Raw genomic sequence first — 18697 nt, forward strand, 5'->3', positions numbered from 1 at the left:
CTTTTATGTTGTTCCTAAGGTCCAGAATATTATTCCTATGCTGTTAAAAAACCCAGGATTTTACAACTAGATAGTTAATGTGCATACATTAATTATAATATGTACAAAAAGAAAAAAAACAAGCGTGGAATGAGTCGAAAACAAAAATTCGAGCGTACATATAATGCGATGAATGTTAAAGATTCCCGCATTTAAATATCATTAGATTGCCTAAATCATCCGTTGTGTAGTAAGTGACTTCAGTAACAATCGATGTATTTAGGCAATTTTTAATCCTTAGGGAGAGGCACAGTGATCTCACCTTACATCCATTCTGTAGCGTGAAAACAGGAAGGTAATGTTATTTTTTTTTTTTTATGTCAAGCAGAAATGTCACGTGCATCATGGAGATCGAGCATAGTAATAGGTTGATCATACATAATTGACACGCGATCAAATTCACATAAACTAATTCACATAAACGAACCTGCCATGTGCAATAAATTACCCACATTGTGGGTAACGCTGTGAGAATGTGGTGGTGGCGGTGGCCTCTCTAAGCTGCTGACTCTGCCTTCGTTTGAGCTTCCTCCACCTATGTCCGTATACCCAATAGCAATAAGCTTATCTAATTTCCATAGCATTTAAATAAATATATATATACAAATGTGATAAAGCAAAGATTTATAATATTTTAAATTATTATATTTTTGAAAGTAGTCGATTTTATTTGTATTTAAAATCATTGAATCCCTATTTATTTAGTTACATTATATTAAAATGCAGTTAGTAACACCAGAAAAGCGTTAGATACAGTTGCATATTGCATATAAATGAAACAAAAGTATATGTTGGTTACTGTCTGATTAATTAAATACATTAATGGTGATTCTTTATTGAGATATTTAATATATGTCAGAGATATTGTTTATTTTTCCCAAGAATTGTTAAAAATTTTATTAAGTTTAAAGCTGTTTGTTAAATTAAAAAGACATACCTGGAGAATCATGATAATGGCCATTCATTTTTGCCGGAGAATCAGTTGCTAATTGTGATGCCGTTACACTACGAGTTTGTAAAGTTCCGGTCTTCGATGGTGAAGAAGCGTTTGGCTAAAAAAAAAAAATTAAATTAACACATTTAATTTCTTTATTTTTCAATTATTAGTAAAATAAGAATATATATATATTTAAAAACTAGCGAACGTGATTCTTGGTCGCCGAAGGAGGAGATCGAGAAGACGGGGGAAAAAGTAATGGGGCGCGTTCTCTTGATCTCAGTTTTTGGCGGCCGGAGCTCTGCGCCTCCGCAGCATATGTATGTACATACCTCATCTAAAAGTTGTCTAAGTCTCTGTAGTTGCGCCTCCAATTGACGATTGTGGTCCTCGAGTAATTGCATGCGTGCTTCTAATCTTCCTTTATGCTGCCTCAACAGCTTAGCTTCCGCAATCATATCGCAATCGGGTTGTCTAGTACTGTGGCCATCTTCTGGCGTCGAGCCTGGAGTTTGCTTCGAGCGTAATCTTTCGTACTCTGCTTGCAACGTCGCATTCTCTTCTTCTAATTCACGTATCATCGCTTCAAGCTCTTCTCTTTGTTCGGCATCGATCGCTGCCATGACTTGGACTGGACTTCTTGGTACGTTAATATTATCGCCACCGTTCAAACTCTGACAATAATGCGCTATCAACTGATGCTCGTCGTCGCTGTCTGGCGTAGAGTTACTTCTTGTACGCGACAGCTCCACTTCGGCAAGTCGAGAGGCGTACATTTCCAAACGCGAATGCATATCTTGACTAAGCGAGCTGTGTTGAGGCGATGGCGCCGGACTTTCCAGCGCGTCTCCTTCTAGGACAGTTTGCACAGGTAAATAACCAACTCTAGGATGTTTTTTGAAGTATCGTTTGGACTTGAATTTGTTGCGTAACGCTCGCGTGAAGTCGCGCACGTCTTCACCGGAGGTTGTCTGTAACAAACACATCGTTCATATATTTATAAAGATTAATTCCTTATATAATATTTAATATAAAAAAAAAAAAAATAAAAGTAAATTTCTTACCGCTGTACAATATTCTTGCATTGGATGTGTCAGTTTATGATTTTTCGCTTTACGTCCTGAGAAGAAACAATTCTGACACATATCAAAGTTGAAACATTTCAAGCAACGGTATCTAAAATAAAAAATTTTTACGTCAATATATATTTTTCAAAATAAATATGTACATAATATATATTGATTTTTTATCAATAAAATATAGTTTTACCTGAATCCTATAATAGGATACTCCTTGCATATGTTACACTTAGCTTGATGTTTGGCGGTCTCTGCTGCAGATAATCTATGTAATACCGGCAGCCAGACCATGCTTTGCGGCTCCTGCTGTAGCCAGCTCAAAAAGTGCACGGCCTCTATTTCGTTCTTATCTTTTCCCGCTTTTTCGAAGCAGCTACGAACGCTGGGCTCGATATTCGAACCTCCAAACGCGGCGACTTCGCCTAATTGCCTCGGCACTTGTATGCAATCGTGCAACAAAAGTCCTAATTTTCGTTGATCTACCAGTCTATTGGGATCCGCAATCAGCCGGAATAAGTCTGTAAATTATTTTAAAAAATTAATTACGTTTTTTTATATTTTTTAATTTACTTAAATACAATTAACTAATTTATTAAGAAAAATATTTTAGTCTCCTCACATCTATACTTCTCTTCCAAGTGTCCTTTGCATAACAAGACCAAACCGACTTTGAACGAGAGTACTCTAATTTGACCGGTGCGTTGGCTGAAAATTATAATAAAAAAAAATTAAAATACTATACAAAACATATAATTGTTTAAAATATAATTAAAAAATTTTTTTATTTACCTATCATATACATTGAGCAGCCAATTAATAGCCAAATCAATGCATAGTGGTACGGACACCTGCGTTGGATTGTCTGTAGAGATCAAATCGTATAACGATGTTAGTACTGTTATCATATCGGGGATGTCGATCAGTTTGTCATTCTGTGCCCGAAGTCCGTGTGAATCAAACTGTTCCAACGCGGCGGAAAGGCTCAACATGTCCACTAAAAATGACAAACAAAAAACGTACAATATATAACTGTTATAAAAATAACTATTCAACAATAATAAAAAATAAATCACGTCACAAATGGACAATACTTACGGCACAGTCGTTTCTGAACAGTGCGGAGTTTCATAGCGGTTCGGTAAGCGGAAAAGCGAACTTCGTTTAGATCAGCGAGCGAAGACATCAATTCTATCATTTTCGGATGATCCCAATGCGTAGTCTCCAACTGATGGCTGTAAAAGATTTAATTTAAGTTCACACATTTAAGGACGTGCTAAAAAAGAAGTATATACATATATAAAATTAAAATGCCGTGATAATCTTCTACAAGTGTGTTGTTGAAATTATTTTAATATTCAACTTAGATACTTGATTAAATATGAATGCTTTCTTGAGAAATGTAAAACTCGGGCGTGTCAATAAAAGCTCTCGATCGCCTCAGAAATAACCGTGGCGTGTACGGTTTGGGAAATTCGAAGCGACTGTGCGGATGGTACAAGGAAGATCGATTACTTGATATAGTAAGGCACTTTGGCGGGTGTGAGGGCTCTCTCCCATGGTGGTTCTACGCTGCTCGCGAGGAAAGCCTGACTACCCGGAGTGCTGCCATCCTTTCCGAATCCGCTTAGCAACTTGTAACGCTCGTCAACCGCGACTTGCAGCACCTTCCACCTGCGAAAACACACGAAAAAGTTAGCGTCGTTGTGGCCTGAATTCAAAGCCCGTCGCAAGACGGACTGTAAAAATAAGTCTTGCAGCGTGCCGGGCGAATTTTAAATTCCCCCGATGCCAGAGACTTCTACAGAGTGATGCGGAAAAGAAAGCGTTTCGAATCTTTGAATGGTTGTAAAGAGGATTTCACGCGAGCATGCCTGTAACTTTTTTTTTTTTTTTTATTGTTCGTATAACATCGTCGTGTATGAAACATGTCTGAAATTAGACTGATAATCCGTCATTAAATTTCGTAACATCGCCGACACACGAGCTTTGTCTAGAACTCGATTGAAAGTCTCGCAATAAACTTTTTACGCGGCCGTCTGGTTCATACCTGGTGTTCAGATCTTCGAGTTTCGCCAGTAAAGCGTGAGAAACGATGACGCTGCTGGATGCGAATACGCTCGCCTGATCGTTCGCGTCCTCGATGTTCCTCTGGATCGGTACCAGCCGTTCGCCAAATTTCTGCAGCTGTTCGAGCAGTTCTGAGGCCTCGTTGGCGTCGTTTGGATTTTGCCAGCCGCTCTGAATCGCCTCGGCCGCAGCCATCCTCGAGGAGAGATCTTCGAGGGACTTTTGGAAGACACATATTTTCTAAAATCAGAAACAAGAGCCATTGTAAATTAAGATGATTATTATTCGTGAAACTGAGATTTTACGAAAGGGAACAACGGTGGATATGTTCAGTAAGCATATATTCGTGATAGCATGATAAAAATAGTGCATTGAATATTCGCCTTATGTGCGTAGCGCGCGGGACAAGTGAGAGGGCGGGGAGAGCGCGGGCGGCAGTCATCTTCTCTCTTTCTCTATCTTTCTATGGCGGTCAAGCATTCAACACGTACGCGGAGACGCTCCGAACGTATCAAGAGAATAAACCATAATCGGCGTATCAGGAGTCGTAATTCGGATGAAACTACGTTCCTTCCTCAATTCCCTGTACGCGGAATGCATCCACAACCATTTCTTTTTCCTATCAAGTAAGTATATCCTCATTTATGCGTGTACGATATTCGCGTCTTTTCATGAAACTGAGATTTTACGAAAGAGAACAACGGCGTATATATTCATATTTAGTAAGCATATATTCGTGATAGCATGATAAAAATAGTGTATTAAATATTAGCCTTATGTGCGTAGCGCGCGGGACAAGCGGGAAGGGGGGAGCGCAAGCGGCAGTCACCTTCTCTCTCTCTCTATTCTTCTATGACGGCCGAGCAATCAACACGTACGCGGAGACGCTCCGAACGTATCAAGAGAACAAGCCATAATCAGCGTATCAGAAGTCGTAATTCGGATGAAACTACATTCCTTCCTCAATTCCCTGTACGCGGAATGCATCCACAACCAATTCTTTTTCCTATCAAGTAAGTATATCCTCATTTACGCGTGCACGACATTCGCGTCTTTTCGTCGTTTCAGTTCGCTCAGTCGGAGCTCCGTGAAAGGAAGATTCGTCGAAAGAGAACCGTCGCGTATTGAACATGTATAGATTCGTGATAGATTAAGAGTAGTGTTAGATAGAATATTTGCTATACATTTGTAATTGCTGGGTAGCGAGGGCGGTGTATATTTTTTTTGCGTAGTATGCGCTGGTCGGCGCGTGACCGGGCGCACTGTTATTTACATATACGAACACGTCGAATAATTCTATCCATCCATGCGACCTTGTAGTGGTAAAAAATGCTAAATAGATAAATCTCTTTTTCTGTTTTAGATGAAGACTCGGAGCAGGACGACTAACGTACTATCGTCGTAAGGAGAATCAACTCAACAACTCGGACATTGTAAGCGAAGAATGACTATTGCACCTTTATCGAAGGATGATCTGCATGCATAGAGCATCTATGAAGCGAGTACTTTGTTCAGAACAGGTATAATTATTTAAAATACATATCTTTACATTAATTTAAAATATATTACATATTCGATTAATATTGTAAGAATACTGATCAAATAATTTTTTTTTTTTGGTTTTAGGTAAAGATTCAGAGGAAAACCATTGTACTTTCGTTGAAGAAGGATCAAACCGACAACTTAAAAACTCTGAGAGGAGGAAAAGGCCTCAGAGAGGCATCTTGCACCAGCGAAGCAACTTATAGGTAAGAATTAATTTTTTTTTAAATAAAATCATTAGTTTTATTATTTTATTAACATATATTATAACTTAATTTTTATTTATTTAATTAAAGAATCAATCTTTCTTTACATTAATATTTTCCTATTTTCTGTTACAGCCAACGGCAGTAACTTCAACTCCGCTGAAACTCGTACAGACTGGTGAGTCGCATTTTTTTTTACAATGCGTTTTGTTAATAAAATATATTATATGGGGAAAAATTATAGTAATCATAAGAAATTTTAAATTAACAAAATAATAAAAATTAAACGGACACTTACTACTCTCGTGGCACAAAGTGAGCCATGAGAGGATTAATCTACATTATGGAAAACCGGTAATAATTAATTTTTAAAATGAATTTGTTTCCATCTAACGAGTTTTTTTTAAGATAAGAAAAAAAATTAATAAAAAATAGAGTCCAAGTTGTTTTATCGCGACAGTTACGGCTAAAAGTAATATTTCTTGTATGACGAAAAAACGTCGTCGTAAGGGCATTTATTTGCGAGCGGACAAAAAAGTGGTAATTGTACGGACAGAATTTTATGGCCGCGCGTGATGTATTTATCGTATTATCGTTTACACTCTTCGTATAAATTTCAGGAGCACGCTGTTTTAATCGGATCAAAAGTAATTAAATAACAGCCACTTTAATTTTGTCTTTTGATTCGTGACTAGTGTATGTGGTTTATCATTGAAACGGTATTTAGTTTAATTGAGAGAAATTTAGAAAAACGTTTTAAAAAATTCTTTCCTCTTCTATTTTGTCCTTTTTCCAAGCTAAGTCAAGAATAAAAAAAAAAGAAAGAACAAAAGATAAAAAAAACGTACGAAGAGAAATATGAGGCAATTGCCAAGTACAAATAACGTGCTCTTTTGATCTTTTCAATTTTCATTCATAGACCAGGCGCGGCAACTGGTCTCGTGATAAAGTTCTCCGGGCATTTATCAGTCCGCGATAGGACACGAAAGAGAAGAAAGAACGGAAAAACGGAGAAAGAGGAACGGCCGGTTGGCCGGTCCCGCGATGACATTTGCATTCCAAATAAACGCCGACGACGAACGCTAAATCGCTCTAATTAGTCGTCTCCCTATGAAAGTGCTTTAAGCATCTCTTGTTCCCGCGATCAGGATAAGGAAAAAGACCGATACGTAAAGCGAAATGAGAATAAAAGCGAAAAAGAGAAAAGGGGGGGAAAAGAGAAAAGTTGGGATCTTACTTGCACCCGTGACGAAAGAAAGCGGTATGATTGAACCGGTGAAAATGCAGGAAAAAGCTGAGTCGCGCGCCCTTTGTCCTCCATCATTTAGAGGAAAAACGATAATGCGAATGTAAAAAATTATCATTGATAAAACGTGCAATCGCGGGAATCCGAGGTGAATCCATTTGAAAATGGAGTGCAGGCATTTTGTACCATTTCGCGTCGGATTGCGTTATGAAAGAAAGCAAATAACTCGACAGGCGAGATAAAATGTTCAAGTGAACAATACGGTGCCCGCTTGCACGGCATCGTTATCTTACATCGTCGCATTTAGTTTATACGACTTGCCGTAATTTATACGAAAAATAATTACCGCGATTACTGACCGGGGTTGAAATGCAGACGCCACAATTCTCGCGCCTTCATTCAATTATCCGTGTATGCGTTTGCGTTACGTGATAAATGGCCGGTGTGAATACTGCATCATCCGTGACGTGAATTGTGTGTCCAACATAAAGCATCTCTAATAACGTTCATGCTAATGAGGAATTATTGAGTTCAATGGAAACGTATTAATTATTCAGAACGCTGAAACGCGCGGCGTTCTCGCGTGCATCTGCGAGGGGATCAGCGTGAAAAAATCGGTGTAACAAGCGGGGGCAATCTTGTTGGCGAACCAGATTTATCTCGGCGTACGCTCGTCCGCACGCACTTCGCGTTCTAGTTACGCAAAAAAAAAAAAATACATGAGAGCAAGACAGTAATTTGATTGTACAATGAGATCGCGCGCATGAACACGCAAGGACAGAGTTATTTAATAAGCCTGAGCGATATGCGAAACATGTTAAACGTAATGGAACCTGGGAACTTAACTTCAATCGCGTTCTAACAAAAAGTGAGAGATAACATTTTTTAAATTTCGATTAGTTCCACCGTTCGGGGGAACAGACTGCCCTAGGCGAAATTATAATAATTCCGCGAAGAGATAGCGAAATAAAATGAGATGTGCAGGTGACGCGGGTCGAAAAAGCTGGAATGCGACTGATACTCTCGCGCAAAAATTTATTTCTAATTTTAGAATTAAAGTGGCCTATATATTTCTTGCGTGTAATAAATAATTTCGATTCGATGACAGAAGAAAAGGTAAAAAGTCGTAATTTTATTCTTTAAAAACTTTGCTTTCGCAATGAAGACGCTTTCGCTAAAGTAACGCGGACTAAATATTGAATAACTTAGGTGTCACTTGGTGATTCTCGTTACAGCTTCCGGTTTTACTTTCGCGATAAGTCCCGGTAAAAAAATATTCTTCCGGATTTTCGTTAGGAGTGACGCATAGACGGACGAAACGCGCACCTAGATTCTAATTATACATATAATTGACGGGTTCGTCGATAGCGCGGAGTTCGCAAGTTCCTTGCGCTCGAAATCGTCAGGCCTGCCCGAGGTCAAAATAATTTCTCGGCGCGGCATCTGCAGTGTCATTTATTATGTGGCCAAGCGGGCAATTAAAGTTAACTCGGCCGTGGTCGACGTCGTCCTCGCTTTCTCGCTCTCTCGGTCCTTCCTCGCCAGTTCTTCGCATCGTGCGTCCTGGCGAAGAAACTTCTTCGTGGAATTTACTAAGCTAATTGTCTGGCGCCGTCCGATATTTCTTCGACTGTATGCACAACTCAGAGCCCATTTGGCAATTAGCTGTTTGACTTGCAACTCGTCGCGAGGAGGTCTCCGTTTTCTTTGCCCTTCTCTTTCGCACCTTTTCTTCATAATTGTACTGAACGAATCATTAGCTAAATTTATACAATGACGTGAGCAACGAATGCAGGGAATCGTGAAAAGAGAGAAGCGACTTTAAGAAATACTCAATCAAGACTTTGATAATAACTCCGTAGCTTTAGCTTTAGCCGTTTCTTGAAATTCTACCTGCGCAAGATGCTTTTATTCGCCGAACAAAGATGTAATTTAAGACGAGTCAAGTAAACAGGGAGTTCGGAAGATTACAACATCTTAAAATGCTTCCAATTAACTGAGTAATGAACTATCACTCAGCCAACTTATCTTCTTTCGAACAGAAGTATATTCAGTTTTATATATACTCCGACAAAAATTCTTTTTATAGTCGACCTCGAAGGAACGAGTTCAATAAAGAAATAGCTTTCCATTATTCGAACTTTAGACGTCGAGCTTGTGCTTCGTCAAAAATAATAAATTGTATTTTCAGACGAAATTTTTTAATAGAGAGAAATTGATTTTTTAAAAGAACGGTATCGGACAAGATTTTAATTACTTTTATCTAAATTAATATTTTTGTCATGTTCCTTTTTGTGTTTATATAACGTTGCTTTAGCTCAGATATAAGAGCATTATAAGAAAAGACAGGAAGAGAGGACAGTAATATAGACTCTCATATACAGAAGTTTCGTTGGACCAAGGTAGTTACAGACTACGCTAAGAGACTTAGCCGTACGATATTGAAACACGCCGTATACGATGAATCTTATAAGCAGCTTATGTGCAGTTTGTAGCACAGTTTAACGTGTAAGTTTCCATGCTTGTCCAGCCTATCGCGAGGATCTTAACAATGCAAACGATCTCTGTAAAAGTGCCACGTATTCAGGAAAACCATAACCGGTTAACGATAAAGGTTGTAAAATATTATATCATAAAATCTAGATAAAATATTTAGATACTTTTTACGAAATCAATTATAAAGATTGCAGTTAACCTCGGACTAGAACGATAGATTTCTAAAAATTAATTCTGATCAAAATAAATCACTGATAATTACTAAAAATTGCTGCGTTATTGTATTTATTGAATAATTCGATTATAATTAATTTTTATTTTTATGACGTATTATTCTCTGTTCTTAAATTTTAATGTTGAAAATCTCAGTGCACAAGATAGGCGGAGTCAGGATAGAAGTTAACATTTAGCGCAGGGGTACGCGATAAGATAACTGAATCACCTCGCATTCTCTGATAAAGGAGTAGCGAGGAGAACGAGAAGCGCCGACATTCGGCCGCGGTCTGTTATAAATATTCAGATTTTCCGCGGTGGTTACTGATATTTATTGCATCATTGTTGAAACGCGCGACAGCGTGGCGGACAAAGCGGAGTCTGGTCCGAGGTGACTAAGCGGCAATATTGTGGCGCCTCGCCTTTGGCAATACGCCATGTGCATCTATTATAAGTCCGTGTTCGTACCCGCAAACCGACGTACCCTAGACCTTCACCTCGAGTTTCCCCTGTAACCCTGACGCACGTCGGCTATCAGCTCTTTTGCCAGGAGCAAGCAGGCTGCGATAAACGTGATCAGAATCTTCAAATTACATTCCATTGCGTAACGCATTCGTTAATTATTAACGACGCTGTATGTTTTTTTCGTTTGACACTTTTATTAGAAAATGAAATGTTGAAAATGAAAATTATTCTCTACAATTTTCAATATTTAATAATCTTTTTTTCTTGTGTAAAATATGGTTATTAGATTAATAACGATTAGTGACAGCTAATTCGTGAATATTAAAAATTATAAAGTTGTCTATATATTTGATTAGATTAGCGAGTATGAATACAATTTTAATTGGAAATATTTTATAAGAAAATGTGTTATATAGTTTGTTTTGTCAGACGAAATAAGTTTCTCATGTAACGGATGTTTAATCGATGACGCTATATTGATTGATTCGCAGAACAGGAACTTGAGTGTACTTTAAAAGCGCGTGACCGCCATGCGAACACGCGTGCGGCGAATTTTAATGTCACAACGAACAGGCATTCCTTTCAAACGTAAGAGAACTTGTGGCGTAGGGATTAATAGGCTTTAATAAATGTGCCGGAAAAATCTATCTCTTGAACGAAGTGCAAGCTAGTCTACGCGATTTAAAACGATATTTTGATGCATTCTAAAACACCGAAAGATAAGAATAGAATAACATTCAGCATATAAAATTATTTTATAACGCGTTGAGAGAGAGAGAGAGACGGGCAGGTAGCCGGGGGGAGAGGGAGGAGAGGTGAGAATAAGCGGCGTACGTGCCGCGCGCGAGCTCTGTTCCCCCACTACTCCCACTCTCGCTCTGTCCTTCTCTAGCGGTCGAACGAAACGTACGTACGCAGCACGTGCTCCGTACGTATTAAATATCTACGCACCATCGGCGGGCCAGAGGCACATAGTCTGGCGTCAATTATCTTTCTGGGTTAATTGTGCGTACCGGCGACTACGTCCTTTTGATGCAAAGTAAGTTGAAATCTCGTATATGCGTGGGTACATTAAATTTGCGTCTCTTTGTCGTGAACGAAACATCGACAAGTACAATCGGCTTCGAGGGTAAAAGGGTTTCGAACGACGTGCTCGCGATAGATTCGAGAGATATTTATTCGTGGTGTAGAAGTGCGAAGCCTGGAAAATTCCATTAACGTATTTTTACTAACCAAATAATTTTTTTTTGTTTCAGATAATAATCACGAGGAAGGCTTTCGTCAAAGGAGCACCAGCCTGACGTCCCCGTTGGAGTGTGACTAGTACTGAGAGGAGGAGGAGAGCCTAGGAAAGGCATCGAGCATCGGCGGAGCAACCCATGGGTAAGAATCAATTTTTTTTTATCTTTGCCGATTTTTTAATTTAATTTTGTGATATTAAATTGAAAAAATCAAAGGCACGTATAATTTTATTTTTCTAATTAATAAACTGAGATCTCTACAATTTAATTTTTTTATTTATTTGTTACAGATCGTCTTACCAACACTCCGCCGCCATCGTACCTGTGAGTGGCATGCTTTCTTTTTGTAAATTTTAGTTATTAAAAATTCGGGTGGGAAAATAATTCTATATTACTCGCGGCACAATGATGTTAGTACAAAATATAAAATAAATCATTAATATTATAAAAAATTAATACACCGCGTCGGAAATCTAAAATAATAAAACTTTAAAACGATATAGGTGAATTAAAAAAATTTTTCATTAATTATATATTTTGTTTTAATTCTAATTTCACATGTCAATGTAAATTGCATACGTTTGTATGGAATTTACGTTGATATTATTACAGCTCAACACTTCTTTGGATTTTTATCTGAGCGAAACAAGAATTCAGCTTAGATAAAAATTCGAAGGAGAAGTGTCGTACGCCGAAATTATATAAATACGAACCGCCGCCGGTTCGTCGGTCGCTTCGGGATTTTCGCATAGTAATCGGACGTCTTTCTTTAATATAAAAATTGTTTAACGGGAGTGTCGAGAGACTATCGTGCGAAAGTGTTTAATATAAAATTATTTTTTTTTTTTTTTGTGGCAGTAATATATCGGGCGCGTTCGAGAGTGTTCAGTGCGAGGAACGATGACTCAACACGTCCCATCTGAGAGGAGGAGCAGGCCCGGGACGGGCATCTTGCCTCGGCGGAGCAACTTTTAAGTAAGTATAAATTAAAAAAAAAAAGTCTTTTTTTTATTAATTTCATTAATTAACTGATATGTCTACAATAATATTTTCTTTTTTATGTTACAGTCACCGGCAGAATTCTTCAACTCCGCTGAAGCTCATGCAGATCGGTGAGTCGCATGGTTTTATTTTCGTACTTTATAATATAGGTTTCTTAAAAAATAGCGAGCGCGTGGTGCGCGCCTGATTTCTTCCAGCATAATAAAACATAATATAATAAAAAAAATATATAAATAATATTAATAAGTAAAATATAATATAATAAAAATATATATTTAAAAAATTAATTTCTTTTTAATTAAAGATCGCGAGCAAAAGAATTCAGATTTAAATTTCATTATCATTTCTCCGCGGCAATAAATTACAAGCTTCTTTACCATATTGCTGCCTCTTTAATTACAAGATGATACACTGCTGATGTTACTAAACCGAAATTGTCTCGAAACGTGGTATAAAATGACTGTCGCGTGCAGTCTTTAATTAAAGCGGATTAAACATTCCAAGGTTGAGAACGTAGCAAGATGAGAGGACGAAAATCGCGAGATAAGCGCGTGTATTTCGAAGGTAGCGTGATTAAACGAATAGGAGACGTCGTATAAGATCGTCCTAATGTAAAGACTACGGGTACAAAGTAAAGAAACGGCATCTTGCATGTGACGACGGAAATTAGATACCCTGCGCGGGAACGCTATTATGTGGGTAAACTCAAGAAGGCCGATCCCTCTCGAATATCCGTCTGTAAGATTTTGTTCTACGGGGCGATAATGTTCCGTGCTGAAAGGTCTCCGCGCGATATCGACCCGATCCATGATTGGCGCGTATTGTACGCGAAAGTTTCACCGCAGGCGAGCAAAGAAGATAATTTATCCATATAAAACAGCCTTTTCATCTCGGGACACAAGATCGCTATTAAATTTGTTGAATAGCAACATCGTTGCTACTTCCGACGATAAAACTATGCCGGGGAATTCGTCGGATTTGAAGCGGCGAAGCTGCGGAATGGCGTGAATCTTCACATTCCACGGTAATAGTATATTTTCCCGCGAAGAAAGATTTTTGCCGCGGAATATATTTCACGGGAATATATTTTGATGCGACAGTATTTCGCGCGCGGATGAGCAAGGATATTTCGCACGGCGACAAAAGTATTTGTTGAAAAACGAGAGACGCATCCCGCGGAGTGCGAAATACTTTTATTGATAGGCATGACGAAAAGCGATTTCAGCGAACGGCGCATGAATTCAATTATGTAAAATATGTCCGTCTTTTAATGCTTCTTAAGAGGATAGGAAATGCAAACTAAAAAATATATAAAAAAATAGAACATATAAACTAATTATTATTCAAATTTTCGTATGCAATTGCTCATTGAATAGCGTTCTTTTTAAAAACATTTTCCGCCTATACATATATCAGAAATTTAATTTAGTATAAATATAATTAAAAAGATTAAAGTACAACGAGCTGGCTATCGAAAAAAAATAAAAACAAATTATGCGCGATTGTAAAAATCCTCACATCCGCGATTTTACGAGACAGCCTTCAGCTCATCATACTTTCCTGTCCTAAATCGGCCATCAACTTCTTATCTGAAATCAGTCGTCTGAGCCTTAGTTAGAGAGGAGTACTTACGACCGGCACGGGTGGGAAGCTCACGTTGCATGGGAATTGGATTAGCAGCCAGAGAAACGGTAAGAGCAATTTCCGCGATAGTATCTGCACACGAGAAAGGGCACGAAACCCTCTGATACGTCGCATGGCAGGGCAACTGATAGCGATAGGACCTCATGAGGGTTGATGCGACATACACGGGACTAATCCAGCACGCGATGGCAATAGCGTCTCCCCTAATTTGCATCGTAATGTCCGCCCGTTGTCCGATGATTCTTTCGGACCGTATCGACATATCGCTACGTCGTAATTTCGCGTCGTATAACCCCGCGAATAAATCAGCGTGACGTCCGCTTGTCTTACCAGTCTCAGCCTCGTTTTTTTCGATCCGCACGAGCCGTAAGAACGTGGCGCGGCGCCCGTGAGCAACGCGAAATCAGATTAATAGCCGGAGAAACCGCTAATAGAAATTTCGACGGCGCCGCGATGGTATCTACGCACCGTGCCGTAGGGCGTGGTGTAACAATGCATCTCGTTGCAAATAATGGATGCTGATGTGTCTGCGCTCGTACAGCCTACCGAGCTCGTTTGTGACTACCTTACGGCGATTGTCACTGTAGTTTAACTCTATAGATATTGCCCCTTTGTCTTTACCAGTGTACTTCATCCGCATTGCAGCGTAGCAATTTTCCTTACACTTAGAGGAATTAATTATGCAATTAGCAGGAGTCGACACCTCGTTAGGAGTCGTAAATAAAATTGCCAAGCCTATAACGATAGTAACGTGTAAAAAAAAAATTCGAAGCTTATGGCGAAAAATTACGAAGAACAAAAAAAATATTTACGATATATTTTAATAATACAAATCGCTGAAGACGTAATCGATTATCTGTTTGCTTCTTATTTAATTGTTTCAATTCTAACTTAACATCTTATCGAATGCCAGTTATTTAATCATAACATAACGGTTACGTAGGAGTCTGCAACATCCGACTATAGGCGGTACGAAGCGTGGAAATTGAATTAGTTGTCGCAGACACGGTGAGAGCAATTTCCCCGATAGTATCTACACACAGTGGCTAGGTCAAAGGAAAATGATAAACTCCGCAATAGACGGCGCGACAATGAAAGTACACTGAGATACACGTGAAATATTACTCGTATGCATTTTGCGGCTACATTAAAATTCAGGATTTTTTAAAACGTAGAATAAAACGTGAACAATGCGAAAATAAAAAATAAATTCAATAAGCAACTGCAGTATAAAAAAAAAGAAACAAAAAAATGACGATAGTTGCGATACGCGATGTATTCATTTATTTAACTTAATTAAATTAAAAAAAAAACAAAATCTGTGTTTTGGGCGGGGGAAAAAAAATTAAAATTCAGCGAATCGATGAAACGCAAAAATATCGGGCAGGTAGGTGAAAACCGAATTCGGGACGTGCTGTCGTTGAACGTCCATCTCGTTTGTATCCCACGTCTGGTCTAGTCGTAGAGTAGCAAGCTCGCGAGCTACGTAGGAATTGGATTAGCAGACGGAGAAACGATAAGAGCAATTTCCGCGATAGTATCTGCGCGCAAGAGACGAGGGCGAGAGAGAGAACCGGGGCACGAGACACTGATACGTTCCACCGTAGGTTGTCCCCGCAACAAGCGGAGCGCTCCGGTGTTAATTACGCGCAATTGTCTGCAAGATCAGTGGCTTCAGCCAGCCAACGGGGCAGCCAGTCGACTGGCCATCCCTGTATTCTACTTGCCACGGTTTATAACGAGACACGTTGTTGTATACGGTAACAATCATTATCACGCTCGTGTTAACGTGCCCGCCGCCACTGTCACGATTACGGAATAGCGGGCAGCACGCGTTTAATCTCCAGGCCGGTTTGCGTAAGCTGTCTGCGCTTTTGCGAGCACCGTGTCACGTTACCGCGAGACCTGACGGCGGATCGAACCGAATCCGCTCGGGCAACAGACGGCGCTATATTAAGACATCACCGAGTTTAATTCTGTTGCAATCAATGTATACCTTTGATTATTGTCTATCTCCGCTCACGCCGCCTTATGTATTATTCCCGGGTGAAAGTCATTCGCGTTATTCGCCCTCCCTGTGCGAAAACGTAGGAGAGACATGTAGGGAAACGGGAAAATAATTTAAACTGCGCGAAAGCGGGTTTCTTAAATAAATAAGCATGACGGACTGCTTGATGCGGAAACGCGAGAGATGGTCGATTTATCTCTGTAACATTTTTCTGACCCCTTTTTTTTTTTTTATTTGTTCTGCACGTTAAACGTAACAGGACTTGGCAAAGTGCATCGCCGTGTCCGTCTGCTATACTTTTCGATAACATGTAACATATAATTCTTTAGTGGGAAACTGTCCGATTAAAAATCGTAACGAATTCGCGCGATCGTTCTGACATCGCGGACTGCTCTGATTGCATAATTAAAGTTATAAAATCTTCAACAAGCAATTTAAGAAAAATGTCTCAACAAAAATGTTTCAACAAGAACAACGCATTATTTTTTCATAATTATTGCAAAACGTAACGCAAAGTTTAAAACGTTAATCGACGTGCGAGAGGCTTGCACGCGATAATACATGATCTATAGACGTTTTTTTTTTTTTTTTTTTTAATCCACACGCGGAGTAAAAAGGTTTGGACAATTGCAGCGGTTTCGCTAGAGCATCGAACGTGATTACAGCGCACGGTGATAATGCCTTAGTTTATGCACGCACTAATGTACAACATACACTGTGCATTAACGCGCGTTATGTATAATAATAGTTCAGCTAGCGCGTATGCGAGAGAAGACAAAAGATATAGGTGATTGCCACGCTAGTTAACGTATTATTATGACTACGAAATGGCAGATTGCGATTAATTGACAGTATAATGGACATGCACGGGTAACGCTATGCTAATATTACGTTGATATCTAAATAGAACATCATTAGTATCGCTGCGGTGCGTGATGTTTATGATTCAAAATACGCAGACATCTCTTTGCCGCATCTATTTAAATAAGATTTAATTTGCGTAGGAATTATCATGGTATTTCGATCGTTATCACTGCGGGATAAACAGAGCTTCTAAAACATTTTTTTGCGTACACCTTGTTCGACGACGTAAGAACCGCATTCGGAAATGAAGTTAGAGCTTAGGATGCTCAAAGGGTCGAGCGGAGGAAATAAAGACGTTGGAAAAATTCCGGATAACATCGGGAAAAGAATTTTCGCGAGCCACACCCGGCGTGGGAGAGTACGCTATTCGAGATATAGGTTGTCCGGGACTTAATTACAAATATAATTAAAACACAGTGCCTGTTTATAAAGCGATTTTGCAAGTAAAATGCCGCACGCGGTTGCTCTCGTTATCACGAAATATAAATATGTTTTGCGTATATCGCGCGCTAATAAAGAAGTGAAATAATTCACGAGTGGAACGTAAAGCCGGCGCGCGCTCGGCTAACGCGTGTTTAAAAATAATGCTTTCCGTCAGCATTTATTATAATCTTAATTGTGTGTATTAGTAATACGTGCACGCGCCTCTCGCGGCGCGTCGCGAGAGAGGGAATATTTTTCGTGTACTTTTATATACTTCGTAATACAAGATTTATTCAACAGCGCGAACGCGAAACAATTCTCGCTGAAACGAGAAATATTTTGCATAATGTATATATACGAGCCTTAATTAACCTATTCGCAGATATACGGCGCGGCAGGAGATAGAAGGAGATTCAATTATTCAAAGGCGCAAGAGGTAGGCGCGGGCGTGTTATTCCAGTCGCGTCTGCTTTAAACAATCTCGCCTTTAGAGTCAATTAAACTTCGATAGTTACCTAATTTCAGGCAAAAGGTTAAAGGTTCCGTCTTAATTTAAACAATGACATCGCCGATCGAAGAGTACGCAGTATATAGTCTTTTTTTTTTCTCACGTTTTTTTTTTTCTTTTACATCAAAAAGAAACTTATGCTCGAAAATAATATATATTAATTTATTTAACGAAATTTAACGCGTTTTAATTATTTTATTGTATTACAAATAGAAACATTAATACGTTTGCATTGTGCAATTTTTCTTTACAACGACTGACAGTCAGTTGTAAAAACTTTAATCATGGAAATCTCAGTTTAGTCTGGCATCTCTCTCGTCCTCGTTACGGTAGTATTTCCAACCTATTTGCCGCGGAACTGTCTAAGGTCTCTTTATTCGCGACACAACGCGCAGCAATCACTACTGACGCGTGATAAAACGTATTCAATGCCTTTGAAAGATATTGCACGCTCCATTGAAGAGACAGTAATCGCGAGTATGTTCTACACGTTGTGTGCAACCGCGCCGCGCAACAATCGACCGCGTTGTTATGCGACGTGTTTAATTAAAGATTCGGTGCAAATGAGTTTCGCGAGCACGTCGTAACTCGGCTCTTAACCGGGTCACGAGGACTCGCGCGGGTGCACGCATCTTCTGCCGAGTTGTGGCCCGACAGGGCAGAAATATCGCGGTACATTGTAAAACGAAACAGTATTGCAGCACGTAGGGCGGACCG

At 39.2% G+C, this 18697-nt stretch overlaps 1 protein-coding gene across 11 annotated transcripts in view; it reads right to left on the bottom strand.

Moving 5' to 3' along the window:
* The window catches only part of LOC139108380 (dystrophin, isoforms A/C/F/G/H), a 344440-nt gene that overhangs the window by 1613 nt on the left and 324130 nt on the right, over nt 1-18697 (bottom strand). For 7 of the 11 annotated variants that reach the window (XM_070666608.1, XM_070666601.1, XM_070666600.1 and 4 more), the window contains 10 exons: nt 4103-4362; nt 3568-3726; nt 3151-3287; nt 2845-3049; nt 2675-2760; nt 2246-2573; nt 2041-2152; nt 1309-1947; nt 977-1091; nt 467-607 (listed from right to left, as the gene is read on the bottom strand). In XM_070666608.1, coding sequence (XP_070522709.1) covers nt 467-607; nt 977-1091; nt 1309-1947; nt 2041-2152; nt 2246-2573; nt 2675-2760; nt 2845-3049; nt 3151-3287; nt 3568-3726; nt 4103-4362 — 2182 coding nt within the window. Of the gene's footprint in view, nt 1-301; nt 314-466; nt 608-976; nt 1092-1308; nt 1948-2040; nt 2153-2245; nt 2574-2674; nt 2761-2844; nt 3050-3150; nt 3288-3567; nt 3727-4102; nt 4363-18697 lie in introns of all 11 variants that reach the window. The other 4 variants (XM_070666606.1, XM_070666605.1, XM_070666602.1 and 1 more) reach the window with 4 other exon arrangements.

The sequence above is a fragment of the Cardiocondyla obscurior genome, linkage group LG15 (assembly GCF_019399895.1).
Source record: "Cardiocondyla obscurior isolate alpha-2009 linkage group LG15, Cobs3.1, whole genome shotgun sequence".
Lineage (NCBI taxonomy): Eukaryota > Metazoa > Arthropoda > Insecta > Hymenoptera > Formicidae > Cardiocondyla > Cardiocondyla obscurior.